The sequence below is a fragment of the Periplaneta americana genome, chromosome 6 (genome assembly GCF_040183065.1).
Source record: "Periplaneta americana isolate PAMFEO1 chromosome 6, P.americana_PAMFEO1_priV1, whole genome shotgun sequence".
Lineage (NCBI taxonomy): Eukaryota > Metazoa > Arthropoda > Insecta > Blattodea > Blattidae > Periplaneta > Periplaneta americana.
In genome coordinates, this window is record NC_091122.1 from 12,027,501 (window position 1) to 12,051,147 (window position 23,647).

Genomic DNA, 23,647 nt, shown 5'->3' on the forward strand with positions numbered 1-23,647 from the left:
AGTGTATGGGACCGGTGCCCACCCAGCATTGTGATGCACTTGGGGAGCTACGATAGGTAGTGAAAATCCGGTTTCGCAAACCAGCTATAACAGCTGGGAGGATCATCGTGCTAACCACACGATACCTCTATTCTGGTTGGATGATCGTCCACCTCTGTTTGGGCATGTGGACGTGAGCTCAGCAGCCGGCTGGTCGGTTTTGGTCCTGCATGGGCTGTAGCACCACGGATTTATAGGTACAGTATGTCTCAAGAATTGCCTGTAATTTATATCTTCAATTCTGGTGTCAACATTACAAGGCAGACTTTCTTCCCTGTGATAAATTGAACTCCGATAATAGGAAGAAGAACGCTGAAGCACTTTATTGGGAAAGAATTATGCAAATAACTAATTGTTATTCGACGACAACATGAGGCAAAAGAAAATTGAACCTGACAACTAGAAAATCACTATAATCCACTGGCTTATGTAGTAATAGGGGAAAAATGGTTAGGTTTCACCCTTAAGGCTTATTCACACGGGGATAGTTTACAGGAGTCAAGTGCTTGGAGCAAGTCGACTTTCCTTCAACTTTCTCCGTGTGATATGGTCGAGACAGTCAAGTCATGACTTGGCGGTCAAGCAGAATTTGAGTTGACGACCCGTCAACTTTTGTGTCCACTTTCCCGTCACATGACCAACTTGACTCCACCACTTCCCGCGTGTGAATGTGAACTTGTAGCAACTTGGCAAGTAGGAAGTTTGTAGTTTTAGGCCTATTGTCGAAGTAAATTAATAATTATTAATAATGAGCGCCCCTAAGTGGAATTCAACGATATCATAAAGTTTTTGCAAGTGTATGAGAAGTATGAACTTCTATGGAATATATGTACGTGACAAAGAACCAATAAAAACAAGCGGGAATTATTATTCCAGAAACTAGCCAGTGAACTCACGGAACAAGGTTTCGAAAACATAGACGTAGGAGTGGTTCGAAAAAGTTAAAAACCCTTAAAACAGGACTCATTCTGAGATGTTTCCTGTATTCTGCAGGACCTTCTTCAGCTAATTCTTTCAACAAGGTATTAGATGCACCGTGCATAATTCTTGTACGAATCCATTTCTTAACCCATGTTCTCTTTTCCTTTTTTTCAAGAATATTTTGTAATTCATACAATAACAAGGCGCCAATTAGCTGCACACATGCTTGAATATGTGCTGGTGGCATCTTCAGTTTCACCAAACTAAAAATGCCAGTTCACTATTGATTTTTATTAACTATAACAGAATACAAGAATTCAAACACCACTAAGAATACAACATTCAGCGCGCGCTTTTTTTCAAGCATGGTTTCAAGTTTAATGTCTCAGTGTGATCACAAATATAGCATCAAGTTTAGAGGTTTCGAGTACTTGACTCCTATAAACTATACCCGTGTGACTCGGGTTTTAGGGCATATAGTCAGAAGACCTGGACTGCACCAAATTAAACTTTTCTAGACATGGGTTCCTGTATGAAATTCGTTCATACTGATCACCTCTTATATCTAAAAGTTTGTAACCAAGTCAGAGTTACACCACAGTTTAATATATACAGTCACGAAGCTCAGTACTTACTAAATATGTTGTTGTTGTTGTTGTTGTTTTCTAATGCCAGGCGTTTGACAATAAAGTCATTTGACCTCTTGCACTCCAATATTTTTCAAAGATATTATCATGACCAGCCACTGAAGCACAGGTTTTGAGGTGTTCCGAATCCATTTCTTGGTTTGAGTTGCACAATGGACAGTTAGGGGACTGATATATTCCAATTCTATGCAGGTGTTTGGCCAAACAATCATGGCCTGTTGCCAATCTAAATGCAAATACAGACGATTTTCGTGGTAAATCGGGAATTAACTGTGGATTTTGATGCAGAGAGTTCCATTTTTTCCCTTGGGATTGAGTTATCAAATTTTGTTTGTCGAAGTCTAAGTATGTAGATTTAATAAATCTCTTCACAGAGTAATACGTAGATTTAGTAACAGGTCTGTAAGTAGCAGTGTTGCCCTTCTTTGCTAAAGCATCCGCATTCTCGTTTCCCAGGATTCCACAATGGGATGGTATGCATTGGAATACAATTCTTTTATTGAGTGATATTAATTGAGAGAGCATTTTAGTTATTTCTGCTGTTTGAGATGAAGGTGTGTGTTTAGAGACTATTGATAGAATAGCTGCTTTGGAGTCTGACAATATAACTGCATTCCTAAATTTATTGATGTGGCATAGAAGATTCCTGAGACTTTCACTTATTGCAATGATTTCTCCATCAAAACTTGTTGTTCCATATCCAAGAGATCTATAAAGTGAGAAGAGACAGCATGTAACACCTGCACCGGCACCTTGTTCTCTGGGGATCAAGGATCCGTCAGTGTATAAATGAAGCCAGTTTTGTGGAGGGTATCTAATATTAATTGTCTCTAAAGACAATTGTTTTAGTATTTCAGTGTTTACTTCTGATTTCAGTATTTCTTCTGTTAAATTTAGATTATATTCCATATTTAATAGAGTTAAAGGGTTTGGTTTAATTTGTAAGTTTTCTTTTAAATTCGGGATATTGATTTTCTGTTTTAATTCTTGAACAATGGATATGAAACTTTTTTGAGTTTTCAATCTACAGAGAGGACTGTATGAATGCCAATTGTTTCTGGTAATCTAATAAGTTTTTCATATTGAATCAGTGCTTTTTCTTCTATTGTCATTTTGATGCTGTTAAAATTAGTGAGGAATCTCATAGAATCTATTGGAGTTGTTTTGATTCCACCAGTAATGAGTCTGAGAGCTTGGTTTTGAACATATTCTATTTCGTTTATGAAAGGTGAAGTAATCAAAATTTCTCCGCAGTATGTCAGCACTGGCTGTATAAACATTTTGTATGTAGTGTTCAAAGTATTCCTAGAGCATCCCCATTTCTTTCCTGCTAGTCTTTTTAGAAGGGAGAATCTTTTACGAGCTTTTTCAGAAATGTATTTCAAATGGTTGCTCCATGTTAACTTACTGTCGGAAATAACTCCAAGATATTTGGATTCATAAGTCCTAGGAAGGTGTTGGCCATTGTATTGGATATTGAATTCTCTTTCTTTTTTACCAAGTGAAAATATTTGGTAGTTACTTTTGCTTAAATTGAGTGTCATCAAATTTGATGTATTCCATTCATGTAGTTGATTTAGAGCTTTAAGAGCAGAATTTTGAATTTTGTCTCTATGTCTGTAAATATGCAAACATAGATAATTGCTCACCACCAGGATCGCTACTATCGCCTCATCACAGACAAGGTGGGGCAACTGATACAGTAAACATAACCTATAATTTCAACATATTGTAACTTTAAAAATTCAAAACAATAATGTAGGTTTATTCCTTCAACAATAATTTTTCACTTTCTACAATTAATTCTATTACCGTCAACAATGGGATTTCCACTCCACACAGCAACACAGTATTCGTTATTGCACTCCACAGACGACAATGACAATTTACTTGGATTATTGAGAACAACAATGAACTGATAATTTCAACTAATGTTCGCAAAGCACTATTTACAAATCAGAACCGTCAGTTCACAGTTCGTTTGCCTTGGCTAGTTCTTCTAGCTCAGTCACTCAAGTTCACAGTATCTCGAACCACAGACCTTCAGAGACAGTCCACTGAACCTCGAACTCAGGTTCCTCAACTGTGGTCCATTGCACTCGAACTCAAGTCTTCCAACTGCGTTGCTTTCTCCTAGACCCTCGGACAGTTGTGGACTCACACTCAAGTCGAACTCCGGTCTGGCTTCACTGCTACACAAGACTGGCTGGCTTGCTGTTCACAGACTACAACACTGCAACTAACTAAACTGCTCAAGTTCACTCGCGTGTCGTAATTTATAACCACACTACAATGCTAGAAATTTCCGGAAGATTCCACTCTCGAATAATCTGGATTTCTCTCCTCTCTGCCGCGGTCGCTCTCTCCCCTCTCCTCTCTACGCCATAGCACATGCCCCAGGAAGCAGATGCGCGCGCAACCTGCCCAAAACACGGCCGACCTAGCCCTTCCTCCGCCGGTCGTGAGATCGAATCTCACGTGGCCGTCACAATATCTAAATATTCGTTCAGTGCAACTGAAAATTATTGGATCATGCATAAATGAATGTACAAGAATTTCGCAATATTTAATCGAAATAAAGGCACGTATTACACATACGAACAACGTAATTTTCACACTAAAATAATTACACCTTAACTCGCAAGGAATTATGTCTGAAGTGTCCCCTAATCATTATTTTAAATTTTATTAATGCAATTACACTACATTTTAGAGAAATATATGTGTTACTCTTTATGCATTGCAATTAATTTATATGGTTGAAACGCCTCCCTTCGTGATTGCGTTAAGCGAGTCACATGGTTTGCCTTACAGCCTGTATTAGATCACAATGGCAGTGATACAGTCTATTGTTCCTAGTACACACAGCACTCCAAGCGGCTAGCAACTATCGCGAGAAATGCAACTCGTTGGCAAAAAATCATCCCAAGCTTCGTGACTGTATATAGTAGACTGTGGTTACACCCTATAAAAATTATATCCTACTTAAAAAAAAAGTGTAATGAAGATGACACATACTTTCCCAACATGAGTTTTTCATCATGTTTCGAATCATATTGAAGAATACTAATAACACATACCTTGGTTAGAGGAATTCCTCCAGAAGTGTCGCAAGATGAATTTGCGTGATCTTGTACAGCTGCTTCTTTGTGTTGGGTCTTGGTGTGATTACGTAGGTGATGTTCGAGGGTGAAGTTTCTTCCACAAGTTTCACATCTAAACGGTTTTTCGCCTGTGTGAATTCGTTTGTGTCTGTCAAGATGTCCTTGCCTTGTAAAACATTTCGCACAAATTTCACATTTAAAGGCCTTCCTATTAGTGAGTGTTTCTATTTGATTAAGTTTGTCATTTTCTAAAAAATTGTCATCACACAGTTCGAGGTTAGATTGTTCCTGTTTCTCTGAATGCGACTGCTGCATTAACGAGTCGTTAGGAATGCTGACTTTTGTACGATTCTCTGTACATGTCTGCATAACAGCCTCGGCGAATGTTCCAAATTGAAGTACTTCCTCACTGCAAGCATCCCATTTGCAAACACCGGACTGTACATCCACGAAATTACATCTGCAACAAGAGAAATTCTGAATAATTTACAAATCTGCAAAACATAACAGAGAGGGGAACTGTTTCTTTCCAAAATCATTCTCTCCAAAAGTGCCTACAGAAAGTCTCGAAGAAGAAAACTGTTCAGATTCAGGGTTGGGAGTCAGGGATAGTTATAAAAATCATCATGTGTGACAGAGTTGAAAACTCAGATTCGAGTCCTGGTGCCGGAGAGAATTTTTCTTTGCTCCACCCATCCTTCATCATAGGTAATGCAGATTCCTGCACGAAAATATCATACATACTTCGGTACATCACAATAATATCATCATCATCATCATCATCATCATCATCATCATCATCATCATCATCATCATCATCACCACCATCATCAACTGGCACTACAACCCTGGGTGGGTTTTGGCCGCTTGTACAACAGTCCTCCATTCTGTCCTATCTTCAGTCTTCTTTCTCCAACCCCTCATTGCCATTATTTCTAGATCCCTGATGACCCCATCCAGCCATCTCTTCTTAGGTTTTCCTTTCCTTCTCCTGTTGTGGACCTTCCCTTGCAGTATTCTCTTGAGAATTCTGTGTTCGTCCATTCTCTGTATGTGTCCCAGTCATGGGATTTTATAAATTTGACAATATCTTGTCCCCCAATCAGTTGATTGATTTCTTCATTATAACGTATCTGCCATTCGTTGTTTTCATATACTGGTCCGTATATTCTTCTTAGAATTTTTCTCTGGAAACACCGTAGGAGATCTACTTCTACTCTAGTTAGTGTCCAAGCCTCAGATCCATATGTTATTACTGAAGTGTGATATATGTTTAGTTTGGTTGTTCTCGTAATTAGCCGACTACTAAGCAATTTAACATTTGCAAAGTATGCTCTGATGCCTGTCAATCACAATAATATGATATACGTAAATAATCACTTAGTGATTTAAGACAGTGCTCATTCCGTCGGATCCCGGCCACTTAGTCACTCGTAATGAGTGCACCTCTGCACATAGTGTGTTGGACATTGTGCCACCGTCACACATCTGTGACACGGTGCATGAGGGTTGGCCACTAAAGGGAAACTGAGAGGTGGAACTTAAACTGAGAGGATTCAATCCGGCATCGGAACTGGAATCCGGTGTGGCTTAGTGGATAAAGCATCAGCATGTAGAGCTGAAAACCCGGGTTCAAGTCCAGTGCCAGAGAGAATTCTTCTCCACTCCACCCATCCTTCATCATATGGTAATGCAGAATTCCTGCACGGAAATATCATACGTACTTAGATATATCACAATAATATAAGAATAAGTGCTGCAAAAGTATGAACTATATTAGATTTTATTATCAGATTACCAGGTAACAATTGGCATTCATACAGTCCTCTTTGTAGATTGAAAACTCAAAAAAGTTTCATATTCATGGTTCAAGAATTAAAACAGAAAATCAATATCCCGAATTTAAAAGAAAACTTACAAATTAAACCAAACCCTTTAACTATATTAAATATAGAATATAATCTAAATTTAACAGAAGAAATACTCAAATCAGAAGTAAACACTGAAATACTGAAACAATTGTCTTTAGAGACAATTAATATTAGGTACCCTCTACAAAACTGGCTTCATTTATACATCGACGGATCCTTGATCGCCAGAGAACAAGGTGCCGGTGCAGGTGTTACGTGCTGTCTCTTCTCACTTTATAGATCTCTTGGATATGGAGCAACAAGTTTTGATGGTGAAATCATTGCAATAAGTGAATGTCTCAGGAATCTTCTATGCCACGTCAATAAATTTAGCAATGCAGTTATATTGTCAGACTCCAAAGCAGCTATTCTATCAATAGTCTCTAAACACACACCTTCAACTCAAACAGCAGAAATAACTAAAATGCTCTCTCAATTAATATCACTCAATAAAAGAATTGTATTCCAATGGATACCATCCCATTGTGGAATCCTGGGAAACGAGAATGCGGATGCTTTAGCAAAGAAGGGCAGCACTGCTACTTACAGACCTGTTACTAAATCTACGTATTACTCTGTGAAGAGATTTATTAAATCTACATACTTAGACTTCAACAAACAAAATTTGATAACTCAATCCGAAGGGAAAAAATGGAACTCTCTGCATCAAAATCCACAGTTAATTCCCGATTTACCACGAAAATCGTCTGTAGCTGCATTTAGATTGGCAACAGGTCATGATTGTTTGGCCAAACACCTGCATAGAATTGGAATATATCAGTCCCCTAACTGCCCATTGTGCAACTTAAACCAAGAAATGGATTCGGAACACCTCAAAATCTGTGCTTCAGTGGCTAGTCATGATATCTTTGAAAAATATTGAAGTGCAAGTGGTCTAATGACTTTATTGTCAAGCGCCTGGCATTAGAAAACAACAACAACAACAACAACATATTAGATTTTACAAGGAAAAATGCCGCAGATTTGTTTTGTTAGAGCAGTCATACCTTCCACTATTAAGCAAAACAATTGATAGTCGGATAGTATGAACCTGTCAGACTCCGGGGTCTTAGTTCGAGCTTAGGGTTAAGATACAAATTAGATTTACTTTAAATGTTATTTTAAGCGACCATGCTTCATTTTAATTTAGTATGCTCCTTGGTATTATTATTATTATTACTATTATTATTAATTATTGTTTTTCTTATTAATTGTGTTTATTATTAATTGTCATTATTGAGTGTAATTAGTTACCACTGCCACCGGGTATATACCCATTTGCAGTGTGAATAAATACATACATACATACATACATACATACATACATACATACATACATACATACATACATACAACTGATACTCGGATATAAATATTTTATTCTAAAATTACTAGATTTATGAAGTGTTAGGAGAATGAATTTCTAAGGAAGCGAAAAAAAACCATAAAAGTAATAATAATAATAATAATAATAATAATATTTCAATTTTAATTCACTGTATTCTATAGATCGTACATCAGCATTGAAGCTTTAAGAAGTGGAAGAAGTCAAGAGTTACACAATTTCTTGACGAGATGAAGTGAGGCCGAAGATTCGCCATAGATTATCTGACTGATTATCATAGGAAAAAATGTTGCATAGGGACTGCAAGAAGTCGACGACCTAGTTCGTGAAGAGGGCTAAACAAAGGGTCTCTCACCTCTGTGGCATTAGGTCTGTTTCATCATCACACGTTGTCTTCATCTCTGTTTCAGGAACGATACATGGCTTTTCCTGCAATAGAATAACACAATATTATTTTAAAAATTTGCACATCACATTTTAAGCAATACTATTGGATATGTGATTATGATGAAGAAATATGCAATGCTGAAACAATAGATTGAGAAGCGTTTTATTTATGGACTCTATTTAAACCACACAGAGGCATTCAGATGTGAATCAGTGCAACACCACAGGTTACCTGGCAAGTAGTAACGAAAATTTTAGATGGGAATATTTTCCTCTTAATAAGCAAATTTTTTAGCTTACTGATTTTGCTAAGTTTTGTACAGTTGGGGCACGTCACGCTTGAGGAGCAACCTGTAGTGCGTGAGGTAACACACGGCATTTTAGATCTGTAATCTCTGGCAAATTATATTCATGTAACTTTAATTAATTAATGGCATGCACACAATCATCATTTTATTTCACTAACCTGTGATAGAAGACGTGTGTGCTTCTGTACTTCTTTTAAGGGGAGGGGATGGTATTTTTGATGAAAAATGACTAAATTAAAAAATATATATATATTCTTTAAAATACTCTATGATATGTGTGGATCGCCATTTTTAAACTTCCTACATTATGGATTTTTAAATTACTCGCCCACTTTTATTGTTGTTTCCGGTAAATTAAATTTTCAAAAAATGTATTTTTCTTTAAAATACCCTTTGATATGTGTGGAATGCATTGCATAACATTTTGTGGGTATTTGTGCCCTTATTGGATGTTGAGACGTCATTTTTAAACTTCCTGCGCTATGGATTTTTAAACCACACGCCCGCTTTTATCAGTTTCCAGTAACTTCATTTTTTTTTGCTACATTGCCAGACAAAATGAATATAATTTCTGAACTATTAAAGATACATGCATGAAATTTAGAACACACATTCTTTAGACTATTAGGAAACTTTTCTCTGTAACAGAATTTTGTGAAATGATTTCATTTAAAAAATATGTCCGTTTGTTTGCAAGAAAGGAAATCACAAAATTGTTACTAAATTTTAATTGTTTATTTTACAAACGTAGGGACTGTCTGTTACAGACAGTTTGTAGAACATACTTTTGCAAATACATTGCAAAAACTGTTTGAATCTATCTTTAAAAACGGTTTAGATATATCGGTTTTAGTACAATCCTGCATTGGGTATATTTTTTTCAAATTTGGGCCACCAAATAATTTTTTTTTTTTTTCAAAATATTTTTATTTGGTTGAGTTGCCACAGCTATGAGCTCTCTACAGACAAAAAATTAATAATTTACACCAAATAGGAAAAAAAGTTTTAAAAAATACCATCCTCTCCCCTTAAATATGTTTGAAGTGTGTGTGCTGTGGATTAAATTAGTTGTTTAGATAATTGAAATGCTGGCTGAAAAACTTACTCTACAACAACGAATATTTATGTACGAAACTTACGTCAAAACAGATTCATGTTGACAAGTGTGTAGAAATTTGTAGAGAAATTCCCCGATATTCGACCTCCAAATAGAGGTATAATTCTAAACCCCATCATTAGATTAAGAGAAATGGGATCGCTGAACTCTACAATTTGTAGGCCAAAATGAAGGGTTCTAACAGAAACAAAACTTGATGATATTGACGCATCACTTGAACGTTCTCTAATAAATCTTTACGTTGCAAAGAAGTAGGTGTAACAAGAACTTCAGCCCGAACTTGAGCCCGCAGAGCTACTATACTTTCAAAATTGAAAAATTTGTAGTGGCGGCAAAATTCTGAGAAAAAACAGAATAGAGCTGAAAATAAATTTTCGGTATTTTCCTACTTCACAGTTGCCTGCTTTCGATAGTAGCATATGTTAAATTGTTGTTGCATATCACGTTTTTACAGTTTGACTGCTAAATGTCTAAGATTTGGAAAGTTAGTTGGTGGGGGAGTGGTGGATCAGAAAAGCTGACATGTATTTGAGTGCAAATCTCGATAATGATATTTTACAGTACCACAATTTTTTTTTTATAAAAAAGAATGCACGAATTATATACAAACTGGGTAACTTGGGCTCACTGCACATTCCTCTCCTCCTAATAGAGTAGGCCTAGGTTACTGTTACACTTACCTCGTAATTGTCTTCCACAGCATTCTCTTCTTGTTTTATAACAACTGCTGAACTTTCACACCATCTGCTTTCACTTTCCTCTTTAATAAAGCATGAGTCATCCTGAAATACGAATTTAAGCACTTCACATACAGGGTGATTCACGAGGATTTACAGTCCTTTACGGAGCTTATTTCAGAAGACATTTTAAGCAAAAAATGTCATATAAACATAGTTTTTATTCTCAATATTTTCAGAGTTACATTAATTTAAAGTTGAATAATTTCAAGGGAAAAATTGTTCCGGGGCCGGGTATCGATCCCGGGACCTCTGGTTGAACGTACCAGCGCTCTACCACTGAGCTACCCGGGAACTCCACCCGACACCGTCTCAACTTTTCCCTTTATATCCACACAACTCGCATGGGCTGACAAAACGCCAGAGACCCACAACGAGTGCACACAATCTCTGTGTGACTTGGAATTGTGGTTTTCTGTTAACGTACACAGTGACGTATATATTATGCAAATCTAGTCTTTCAGGTAAACCAGAGGTCCTGGGATCGATACCCGGCCCCGGAACAATTTTTCCCTTGAAATTATTCAAATCTGCTTTACAGGGAGCTTTACCTGAAAGACTAGATTTGCATAATTTAAAGTTGTTTGTAAAATATGTTTTTTCTTTAGTTTGAAGGTCAAAGAATAATACAAATAGAGAATAAACCATTCAGAAGTATCATTTCTTTAATTGTCAAGTATTATGAAGCTAAAAATATGCTGTGAACTCCTTAGTTCCTTCATACAGACATCTTTTTCTATTTTCAACTAGAATATTACATTGTTCTTACGCACTTATCACAACAATTATTACAAACCACACCACTTCCAACGACTTAATTATTTGCAGTTCAATTTTGCATCCTAATTTACAGTCTTGGAGAGTTTACAACACATTTTAAAAAATGTCGCCATCCGCTTGAGTATACTTGGCCGCACGCTTGTAAACGGCACTCGTCGGGCTACATAACTCTTTGATTCTGTAGCACTTGCGCTGGCTGCTGACTGCACGCTGACCAAGATCACGCGTTCACAGCAATGCGTTCCAATAACGAAACGTAACTCTGTAAATATTGAGAATAGGAGCCATGTTCATATGACATTTTTTGCTCAGAATGCCTTCGGAAATAAGCTCCGTAAAGGACGGTAAATCCTCATGAATCACCCTGTATAAAGCAGATGTTAATATTACTGACTTCTAATGAAAATGCGTTAAGACAAGCAGTCCAGGTACTGGGTGAGTGAAATATCTCCTGGCCAGAATGCAGCAATATTGATAATGGCAAACAACAGCATGTTGTAAATTGCAAATCCACTTTCATTTGCACAAAGAGATCACAAAGTGGACATACCCCCATGTATTACGACACTACAATGGATATGATTGAATGATTGATATGGACGGACATATACCTAATAGAGTAACGATTCAAGACATCAGTATGAAGATCTTCGTTTTCATTACACAGCTGAATTCTGCGCCATATCCTGGCAGACGTTTTGCGGAAATAATCAAGGGTAACTTCGTTGAAGGCATCTTCCACAGCTGCTCGTAATTGCGCTGTTGTTTCATAGCAGTGATTTCAAACTTTGTCCTTGATGAATCCTCAGAAAATGTTTTAAGAAGTGTCCCACATGCCGCTTTACGTGCATCGGTATCAGCACCGCTTATTTCACTGACGTGGAATGGACAGAAATGCTTGAACTTTAAATCAACTTTCATAATATGTTTCACCATGGTCGAAAGAGGAATGCCAAGCTCTGCAGATCTCTTCCGAGTGGATTTCTGGAGAGATCTTTCCACTGATGCCTCAACAGCGTGTCATGTTTCCCTCCTTGTTGTCTGCCTTCCACTTCTGGAATGGTTTTTCACACTACCTGTTGCTAATGCACGTTTTCCCCAAACCAACATTGTTGCTTTCCTTGGCGGTACCACATCAAAGCAGTCACGAAATTTCAACTTCACTGTTTTCACAGTGTTACTGGTATGATGTCTTTCATGAAGCCAAACTGCTGTCACTAATTTTTGTTCAACGGTAAACAGACTCTGGTCAGCCATGTTTGTTTATAACTGCCCGGTTACTAGATAGCATGGTACCAGAGTAAACATGGGAGAACCAACAATCACAAAATAAGTGAAATAAGATTACATGGGGGATATGCCTACTTTGTGACCACACAGTACAATGGCGTTCATGTAAGATTAGTTTGGAAAAACTTAATATTGCCGTCTTTTCTATGCTGCCATTCCCCACATAATGTTCCTCGATAGTTTCCCATATTAGCTAACAGATGTCACTAATAGCGATCTTAACCCCCAAACTTAATTGTTACGAAATTACAAACACAGCAAAATTATTGAAATGGTGTCAAAGGAGATGAAATTGTTTCCTTTTAAGGAAATAGAAGCAAGAAAAGATATGCTGTAGCACATACTTATCAAAATATATCTTAATATTACGAAATAAATATATTTAAATTGCATTAGTACATGTATGTATTAGTCTTCTTTCATTTGTAGAGAATACTTGACAACTCACTAGTAAGTTACAAATACTAGTACTTTTGTGGAACATAATCATGAAACTTAATTTGTAAGTATGGAGTGATAAAGTATTACTGTAGAAAACTTTTTTGTGGAACAGAAACTCTAGCATTTTTACTATTTACTAAAGAATTTACTTGTAATGTGCAACACCATACCTTTGTGGAATAGGCCCCAAAGTAATTACTGGAGCTTTGAAAACCCCAATCTCCTTCATTAAGTGCCTCTCCATGACGTGAAAATAGGAAATGGTAAATGGAAAGCACAGGAACTCCATATGTTTTGTAAAATCACTTGGATAACCTATAAAATGAAAGAGCGCACATAAAAACACGACGTGAATGCTGTGGTTGCTATAATTTCACCCATCCCATACAATTGTATTCCTTTTACACAGCCATTTTACAAAATAAGACAGATTCCAACGCCATCTTATGTGCTGCAATATCAATTCTTCTGCTCTACCAATGTATGCAAAGAATATGCCACAATGTGAGGATGCGTTGTATTTTTGGTCCAGGGAAAATACTCGTCTTTTACAAAGCACTTTCGCTCCTTCCGGCTTTCTAATGTTGTTACCATTGCTGTTTGGTAGTTGGCAACCCTACTGGAATATTTTGCAAGTTGTGCTCATGAAAATAAGATGGCTGTCTGAAAATGCGATACAAACTTAACATTTGTGTTTGATATTCACTAGTTACTTTGTTTGCTTACAGCAGAAATAACTAAAATGCTCTCTCAATTAATAACACTCAATAAAAGAATTGTATTCCAATGGATACCGTTCCATTGTGGAATCCTGGGAAACGAGAATGTGGATGCTTTAGCAAAGAAGGGCAGCACTGCTACTTACAGACCTGTTACTAAATCTACGTATTACTCTGTGAAGAGATTTATTAAATCTACATACTTAGACTTCAACAAACAAAATTTGATAACACAATCCCAAGGGAAAAAATGGAACTCTCTGCATCATAATCCACAGTTGATTCCCGATTTACCACGAAAATCGTCTGTAGCTGCATTTAGATTGGCAACAGGCAATGATTGTTTGGCCAAACACCTGCACAGAATTGGAATATATCAGTCCCCTAACTGCCCATTGTGCAACTCAAACCAAGAAATGGATTCGGAACATCTCAAAATCTGTGCTTCAGTGGCTGACAATGATAATATCTTTGAAAAATATTGGAGTGCAAGAGGTCAAATGACTTTGTTGTCAAATGCCTGACATTAGAAAACAACAACAACAACTTTGTTTAATTGTTAGTGGCAAAGTTAATGAAGATAATACCTTCTTTAATGTTACAAGCCAGAAATAAAATATTAATATATGAATGAAATTAATTTCTTAAAAAGAAACATGTGCTGTAAAGGTAGCATATAATGGTGATTTTAAGTCGTCATACATTGTCATAACCATTCGAAATGGCGTTCCCAAGCTCGACATTTAATGCATTTTTTGTGCTATGAATAGTTGGAGCATAACAGGCCTAAGTTTTGAAACAAACTATTAATGCCTAGAAGTATCTGGAAAAGATTTTGTGTTCCTTGCGTCAAATCGCTGGTAATACCTTAACCAATGTCTGAGATTATCCACAGTTAATTCCCGATTTACCACGAAAATCGTCTGTAGCTGCATTTAGATTGGCAACAGGCCATGATTGTTTGGCCAAACACCTGCATAGAATTGGAATATATCAGTCCCCTAACTGCTCATTGTGCAACTCAAACCAAGAAGTGGATTCGGAACACCTCAAAATCTGTGCTTCAGTGGCTGGCCATGATAATATCTTTGAAAAATACTGGAGTGCAAGAGGTCAAATGACTTTGTTGTCAAACGCCTGGCATTAGAAAACAACAACAACATGTCTGAGATTACTTCAGCCTAACAGTCAAGTTACCATCTTCAAGGCCAAGAGATAATTCACTCATCAAATAAGAGTATGAACTGACCTCAGTTTCACACTTCACTACGGCAAGTGGATCAGTTTTCTGCATTGTCACATCACCATTTTTTATGTCCGGCAAAAGGCACTCCTCACTGGTAAGCTTACTACATACATCTGGCGTTATCATTTCCATTGTACCTGCAACAGAAGTCAAGACATCATACTGCTGTAGGTTTGTAAGAGGTTCATGATTCTATTTCACAAAATTCACAAAAGAATAGAAGATTACGGTGAGGAAAGATGCCTAGCGGCATATAAACCATTTCACCAATGAATCATGACTTTACATCTCAAAAAATTGTGCTGAATTTGTCGTGATCAAGTCTGCCATATTTTCATGACCAAAAGTTGGTTACCCTATCTATAACCCACACTCAACTGAACTAGATCCACTTTTTTTTTTTCTTTCGTCTTATGTTTTTGCTAAAATATAATTCCTTCTTAATTTACAGATGTAATCTCTTTATGCCACTTTCTTTTCTTAAGGGGAGAGGATAGTATTTTTTGATGAAAAATGAGTAAATTAAAAAAAAAATTCTTTAAAATACTCTATGATATGTGTGGAATGCATAGCATAACATTTTGTGGGTATTTGTGCCCTTATCGGATGTTGAGTCGCCATTTTTAAACTTTCTGCATTATGGATTTTTAAATCACTCGCCCACTTTTATTGTTGTTTCCGGTAAATTAAATTTTCAAGAAAAAAAAATATTTTTTCTTTAAAATACCCTTTGATATGTGCGGAATGCATTGCATAACATTTTGTGGGTATTTGTGCCCTTATCGGATGTTGAGACGTCATTTTTAAACTTCCTGCGATATGGATTTTTAAATCACATGCCCACTTTTATCGGTTTCCAGTAACTTCATTTTTTTTGCTACATTGCCAGACAAAAATGGATATAATTTCTGAACAATTAAAGATACATGCATGAAATTTAGAACACACATTCTTTAGACTATTAGGAAACTTTTCTCTGTAACAGAATTTTGTTAATTGATTTCATTTTAAAAATACGTCCGTTTGTTTGGAAGAATGGAAATCAGAAAATTGTTATTAAATTTTAATTGTTTATTTTACAAACTTAGGGACTAATATCAAAATGCTGTTACGACAGTTTGTAGAACATGTTTTCGCAAATACATTGCAAAAAACTGTTTGAATCTATCTTTAAGAACGGTTTAGATAGGCCTATATCAGTTTTAGTACAATCCTGCATTGGGTATATTTTTTTTCAAATTTGGGCCCCCAAATTTTTTTTTTTTTCAAAATATTTTTATTTGGTTGAGTTGCCACAGCTATGACCTCTCTACATACAAAAAATTAATATTTTACACCAAATAGGAAAAAAGTTTTAAAAATATCATTCTTAATTCTTTTGCTCCCTACTGAAAATATGCATGTATAATAATTTCCCCAAATCCCACATAATTAAAAGGAATAAATTCTCTGGTAGGAAAGAAGATAAGAAGTTTTTACAAAAAGAAACAATTTAATTATCTCACATATCATGTTTCCTTGAAAACCAACATTAAGTATAGTCAGTTACTACAGCAGAAAATTTTACATCTCTTGTGCTAAGAAATTCATAATCATTATCGCCCATACCTTGTATATAATTATGCACTACTTCATCTTCTTCTATTTCTGACTTTTCAATACCATTAACTCCAGGCGAATTCACGTCATATTTACTAAGTTCCAGTTCTGAACATCCTTCAACAAAATCACTTTGAACATGTGCGAAGTTTGTATTCGGAATAGGTCTATACAAACACTGTTCTAGATGTTTAGGAAAAACCCCAGGATTTAACCTCTCTCTATGAAAATTCACAAAATCTGCTTGTAGAAAATGATCTTCACAAATAGAAAAATGTCTCCAGTTGGCGTCTTCGCTTATATTACAAATTTTTTTCCACTTATTCAACACATCCGTCTTAGATTCAGGTGGAAATCTATAGAAATGCTTATTTACGATTTTCACACTAGGGTTGACATGCGAATAATAGCGATTCCGACATCCAGGAAATTTACAAGAAAACTTCAGTCTCAGATCTGAACGTTTCTGAAACAAATTAAAAATAATTATTCCAATTTTTATCTCAGAAAAAATGTTAACATTTTAAAATAGGCCTACAGTATACAGTAGAACTTGGTTATAGCGACCTCGTTTTTTGTGGGACACCTCGCCTATAACGTCAAATATTCTGTGGTCCCAACTAATTCCCCGTAAGACATAAGCTTTCCTACATTGCTTAATACGACAAACGCATATGCGTCTACCTCGCATATAACGTAATTTTCAACCTCAGTTTGGAATAAGATTTTCTTAGAACCAAAGTATTTTAAGAAATATTGTGTTGAAATCTGACCCTGACAAATTCTTTACAGTCTCCTTCTGTCATAGACCTCTGGAATGCAGGCGGATTCCCCACCCCACTGTAACCTGTCCGAATTCATGCGATATTAGATCAGTTTCGACAGGAAGTTTTCTCTAAGTGCATGCATTTCAACGCAATATGGCACTAAAAGAAGTGAGTGACACTTTAGAAGTCATTAGAATTATGAACATGTTCTATGAAGCTAGGGAAGGGAGCAGTGAAATTGCAACTGAAATTATGAACATAGAACGTAATTTAGCCCTAGAAAGTGTGTATTGGGCAAGTAGAAGACAACAGAGTAAAATGGCTGATTACTTCACTTCTAAGTAAAGTAGCCTAGTTTGGTGAGTACTGAACAAACTGTTTTAATACAGAATACTTTATTTATAATTGTAGGCCTACATGTATTTTATTATGTTCATTGTAGGCTTAAAAGTCAGTACGTAAATCTAAAAGAAGTCTAATTAAGTTTGTTATTTTTCATTTTCCACCTCACTAGATTGATAATGTGAATCTCGGTTACTACGACACTCGTTTATAACAACATAATTTTTAAGGTCCCTTGGATGTCGTTATAACCAAGTTCTACTGTATATGTTATTTACAATTGCGTTACCAAACTAAGGTAGAATGTATTTACATAATTACTTGGCTTCCAGTCGAGTCATATATACCCTAAATAAAATACAAATTGAGCACTGGAATAAGGGCAGAAAGCTGTTCTGAAAGTGATGGCCGGCAGAGAGGTACAATTGCATGTAAGCTTTGTGGTAGGTAGGTCTACATAAGATAGAAAGTGAGTTTTCTTAAGGTCGAGTATCAGTAACACATTAGGTTTGGTTAGTTCAGGCTTTTAGTATGCATTGCATATATGCATTTTGATCGGTAGATGGATATGGTCACATTTTTCGATCAGCTCGATATCATTGATGTTCGCTATACTCACCAGCTTTTCTACTGAATTACCTAACTTTTTGCACTTCAAAAATTTTCACCCACCACAGACGAGCAGACGAATGCTGATTATTATTATTATTATTATTATTATTATTATTATTATCATTATTACGGATGAACTACAGTATATGTCCACCTAAGCATTAACATATTATGAAAGAGATTATTATTATTATTATTTACCATCTCTGTAACATTCATCTCCATCAGCTGGGCATCAATTCAATCTCTTTAAATACTGTTTGTTATGTGGTTTCAATAGAGCATTCTGAAACATACAGAGAACGAAGCCATTAGGTATTGACAAAACATATTGCAGAATAAATACAAATTGGCGTGAAGCGCAGTTACGAAGGTACATTGTTAACGATATACTTACTATTGGTATCGTACAAAAGAACAAAGAAATCTTGTTCTGATTAAATTTTCACTTACTTTCTGAATTAAATAATAAGAACACACAAGTAACTATAATTTTATAATAATAAGTGAAAGTCTCAGGAACCTTCTCTGCCACATCAATAAATTAAAAAATCAGACTCCAAAGCAGCTATTCTATCAATAGTCTCTAAACACACACCTTCATCTCAAATAGCAGAAAAAAATAAAATGCTCTCTCAATTAATAACACTCAATAAAAGAATTGTATTCCAATGGATACCGTTCCATTGTGGAATCCTGGAAAACGAGAATGCGGATGCTTTAGCAAAGAAGGGCAGCACTGCTACTTACAGACCTGTTACTAAATCTACGTATTACTCTGTGAAAAGATTTATTAAATCTACATACTTAGACTTCAACAAACAAAATTTGATAACACAATCTCAACGGAAAAAATGGAACTCTCTGCATCATAATCCACAGTTGATTCCCGATTTACCACGAAAATCGTCTGTAGCTGCATTTAGATTGGCAACAGGCCATGATTATTTAGCCAAGCATCTGCATAGAATTGGAATATATCAGTCCCCTAACTGCCCATTGTGCAACTCAAACCAAGAAATGGATTAGGAACACCTCAAAATCTGTACGTCAATGGCTAACCATGACAATATCTTTGAAAAATATTGGAGTGTAAGAGGTCAAATGACTTTGTTGTCAAATGCCTGGCATTACAGAGATCACTTGTAAAGAAAATGGTAAAATAATAAATTATCTGTCTGAAAAAAAGCGCATAGGGTATGGTGTTCCACAGGGCTCAACAATTCTCTTTTTGATTTATATAAACGATTTAAAGTCATACATCAGTCATGGAGAACCAACTTTCTTTGCAGATGATACCAGTATCTTTTTATCAGGAAAAGATGTCAATACGATGCGTTGTCTTATAGAAAAGACAATAAATCAACTAGTGGAATGGTTTGAGAGAAACAGACTGGTAATCAATAAGTCGAAAACCATAGCCATTTCTTTTCATCATTCACAAAATAATAATTCTGAGTGGCCGGTCATAGAGTATCAAAATGAAACAATTCAATATTCTAACAATGCAAAATTTCTTGGTATATGGCTAGATGAACATTTAAAATCGTCCGTACACCTTCAAGAACTAGGGAAAAAATTAAGTAAAATTTGCTTTGCCTTGCGATTACTAATAAGAGCATCATCTATCGAATATGCTCGCACATTGTACTTTGCATACTTGCACTCTATCCTAACGTATGGTATAATCTTTTGGGGTAATTCACCCAATGCAATCCAAATATTTAAACTACAAAAGAGAGCTATTAGAGCCAAAGTTCAAACTACTAGCTGCAGACCATTCTTCAAAAATTACATATCTTGCCATTACCCTGTATTTATATTTATGAAACCTTACATTTTATCAACTATAATTTGCATAGCTTTCCTACAAATTCAGACACACACCAGTACAATACAAGAAATAAAGATAATATTTTTATTGAAAGTTTTAACACAACTCTATATAAAAACAGTTTCATTCATGCTGGTCTTCTTATGTACAATAGCCTACCAAATTATCTTAAAGAAATATCTGCACATCAGAAATTTAAGAAAGCTCTTTATAAAATTTTAATCAAAAACTGCTTTTACAGTATGAATGAATTTATTGAAAATTGTCATAACTGAATAAAAAGAACGCCTTACTTCAAAAAACTTTACTTCCTCTTTTCCAGATCCTGACTACGAGAAGTATGCCTTCTCATGAAAGACACGATGGTTGAAATTACTCCCGACTTCAAGAAATACTGCAAACAGGACTTATAGCCGAAATTGACGGACCTGTGGATTTCTTCAATCAAGCTCCAAGCTTTTTATATTTGTATTTGTGTTGCATTTAATTATAGTTATTACTTTTATGTATATTATGTAATTAATTATTAGTTTGTAAATATGACATGTCCCATATCATGTATATGATCAGTGGATGTAATAAATGATTATGATTATGATTAGAAAACAACAACAATTTTATAATAACATAATCAGGTTCTCGAAACGAATATGGAGGGGTGAAGGTGAGATAGGAAAAAGAAAAATACTCCGTAGTTTATGAGCCAGGGAACTTGGAGCGCTGAGAGGTGAAATGCCATCTTGTGATTTGATATCTTGGCGGCTATCTTAGATTGTTCTGTTGGTGATAATGGACTACAGTGTGCTTGGAAACGCACGTGAACTCGTGAACAGATACCGTAAATGTAAAATTGGTCCACCGCTGTGGAGTAATGGTTATCATATCTGGCCATGAAACGAGTGGTTTGGACAAGATACTTGTTTGGAGTTTTTCTCCTCAACCAACTGAAGCAGAATTGCTGGGAAATTTTCGATGTTGGACCTCGGACTCATTTCACCATCATTAATTCACATATCATCATCATCCATACAATAGCCCAGGTTAAGGTCATTGTGTGGCATGCTATACTTGTACAAGAGCGTGGTCAATCATTCACAGAATAGAAGTGAACATGATAGATTTATTGATATTGGTTCACAGAAGTACAAAACTTCATAATTTAACAAAAAGATCTATATACAAAAGTAGTTATACATAATAAATCTTCTCCTTCTTCTTCACTTCCTGGTTTAGGCATTAATTGCCTGTTCCGTCTTCACTAATAGATCTAGGACCATCTCTTCCGAGGACGTCCAACATCTCTTCTTCCTCTTGGGAAGTAGTTTTGTATTCTCTTTGGTAATCTACTCTCTGCCATTCTTTCTATATGTTCTTTCCATTGCTCCTTATTGTTAGTTATCTTTTCTTTTATGGAGTAGATTTGCAGTTCTTCACAGATATCCTCGTTTCTTATCTGGTCCATTCTAGTACACCCCTTTACTCTCCTTAAAAACTTCATCTCAGCTGCCTGGATTTTACTTTCATGTTTAGTAGTGGTAATCCAAGATTCACTCCCATATAGGAGGGCAGGAACTGCCATTGTTTTATAGAATTTTAATTTTGTTTGTTTGTGGGCTTTATTATTCAACGTTCTATTTATTGTGCCACAAATAGCTTGGAACTGATTGATTTTATATTCAATATCCTTATCATATCCATAGCTAATATCACATCCTAAATATTTATACAATTTCCTAAACTAATTAATTTATCGCAAATCTCAATAATTTATTGGTTCAAACTTGCACTTATGTCTGGTTTTAGTGCTTGTACCAATCGTAATAACCATTATGACTTTAAACATTTATCTGCTCCTTTTCCAGAATAGAAGTGATAAGCACAATAAGCCTCAGGGTGCAACGCAAGCCTTCGAGGCCCTCTCCCTTACAAGAGGAAAAAAAAAAAAAAGTAAAATTGTCGGTATATTTTGTTACAATTTTACTTTATTTTACAATACCTTTATTAAATGATCATATTCTGATATACTATACCAAGGTCAAGGCTATAATGGGGGGGAGGAGATAAATGATCCCCCCCCCATAATCTCGTTATATCGGGATTCTATAGTTTTTGCTTTGTCCCCCCCCCCCCCCCCCCCAAGGAAACCGTTCTCTCTCCACCTATGAAGGTGTTTGTGGTTATATCCTGAAGGAGTCGAAGATGTTATTTTTATTTATGACATTGAAGATTAGCTGCAAGTTAATGTTTAAAAGTTGCATTCTCCTCGGATAAGTGACGTCAGCATTTCAATATAATACGAAGTCCAATTCATTTAGTACAGCACTGGCGTTTTAAGCTCTAGCATTAGGATTTCGGAAAGTTTTGAGTGTATGAGATTTTTATGTTATACGAGATACGAAAATTTCTTAAATGTCAAAATACATCAGTTATGGCTACTAACATTGCCAAATATATCAGGAGTACATGTCAAAGTGATATAGCCTATGTCGCATTTGTAACAATGTTTAAATAAATTTAGTGATTGAGAAATATCATGTGTACAGTACTTTCCGGAAAGCTGTACCCTGAACTTCAAGTAAAGAGACAAATTTTACTTATACACGATTACTTGAACAAAAGAATTGTCAAAATTTAATACATTCAGACACACTATGATAATTAACAAAGCTCGGAACTTGGGGACTTGTGTCTTTGCACGTGGCTAAGCGACCGGACTTCAATGTCAACAAACTCCCTCTTCCAACGCGGAGGTACTGTCAGGTCTGCTATAAAAGTAGTTTCTGACTGGAACAACATATTGATAGTATTATGGTAGGTTCAAACACGTAATTTTACACCATATATAATAAAAATAAACATGAGAAATATATCAAATTTACTGTTCTGCTCTGTACATTTTATTACAGTGTATGACTACGTACATTCCAATATTTCAAACCCATAACTTCTTCGCTGATATGAAACAAGAAAAACTTATTTCCAAGTCACATGAAGTGACGGGAGCAAACTTAAAATACTGAATGTTTTCACTGTCACTGTTTTCTGTTTGATTTTGAGCAATTGCTAGCTGATCTCGTATGTGAGAAAGATAAGTATATCCTAAATTTTTCTCAAAAATAGTTTTCAATTTGTTCTATGGTAGGTTCCTCTACGACTTGATCCATGGCTATGGACAAATTTTCCACTAATTTAAGGGACTGTAATGTCTTTCAATGAATGCCGGTTTCCAGCCTCTAGTTTATGTGTAGCACAACTTACAAAATATAAACTCTCCATTAGAAGAAAATAATGTATCTACTTCGAATTCATCCACGAAATTCTGTATCTAAAATTTAAAAAAATGTATTTTGAAACTTGTATAATATCCATTTGAATAACATGTATTTTCTAATTCCTCAAACAGACCGTTTATCTGTAATTCTCTGAATGTCATTGTCTTCGACATGCCACAGTTTCCTCGTCCGTCTTCCTCTCATTCGATGTGACCACTTCTTAGTACATA

At 35.7% G+C, this 23,647-nt stretch overlaps 1 protein-coding gene across 9 annotated transcripts in view; it reads right to left on the minus strand.

The window, feature by feature from the left end:
* LOC138700997 (gastrula zinc finger protein XlCGF26.1-like) overlaps positions 1-23,647 on the minus strand; it is a 194,247-nt gene that overhangs the window by 28,986 nt on the left and 141,614 nt on the right. For 5 of the 9 annotated variants that reach the window (XM_069827470.1, XM_069827469.1, XM_069827467.1 and 2 more), the window contains exons 2-7: positions 18,513-18,597; positions 16,600-17,056; positions 14,995-15,128; positions 10,459-10,560; positions 8,322-8,395; positions 4,688-5,171 (exon numbers count right to left, since the gene is read on the minus strand). In XM_069827470.1, coding sequence (XP_069683571.1) covers positions 4,688-5,171; positions 8,322-8,395; positions 10,459-10,560; positions 14,995-15,128; positions 16,600-17,056; positions 18,513-18,536 — 1,275 coding nt within the window. In that variant the 5' untranslated portion in view covers positions 18,537-18,597. Of the gene's footprint in view, positions 1-4,687; positions 5,172-8,321; positions 8,396-10,458; positions 10,561-13,196; positions 13,342-14,994; positions 15,130-16,599; positions 17,057-18,512; positions 18,598-23,647 lie in introns of those variants that run through there. The other 4 variants (XM_069827473.1, XM_069827472.1, XM_069827474.1 and 1 more) reach the window with 4 other exon arrangements.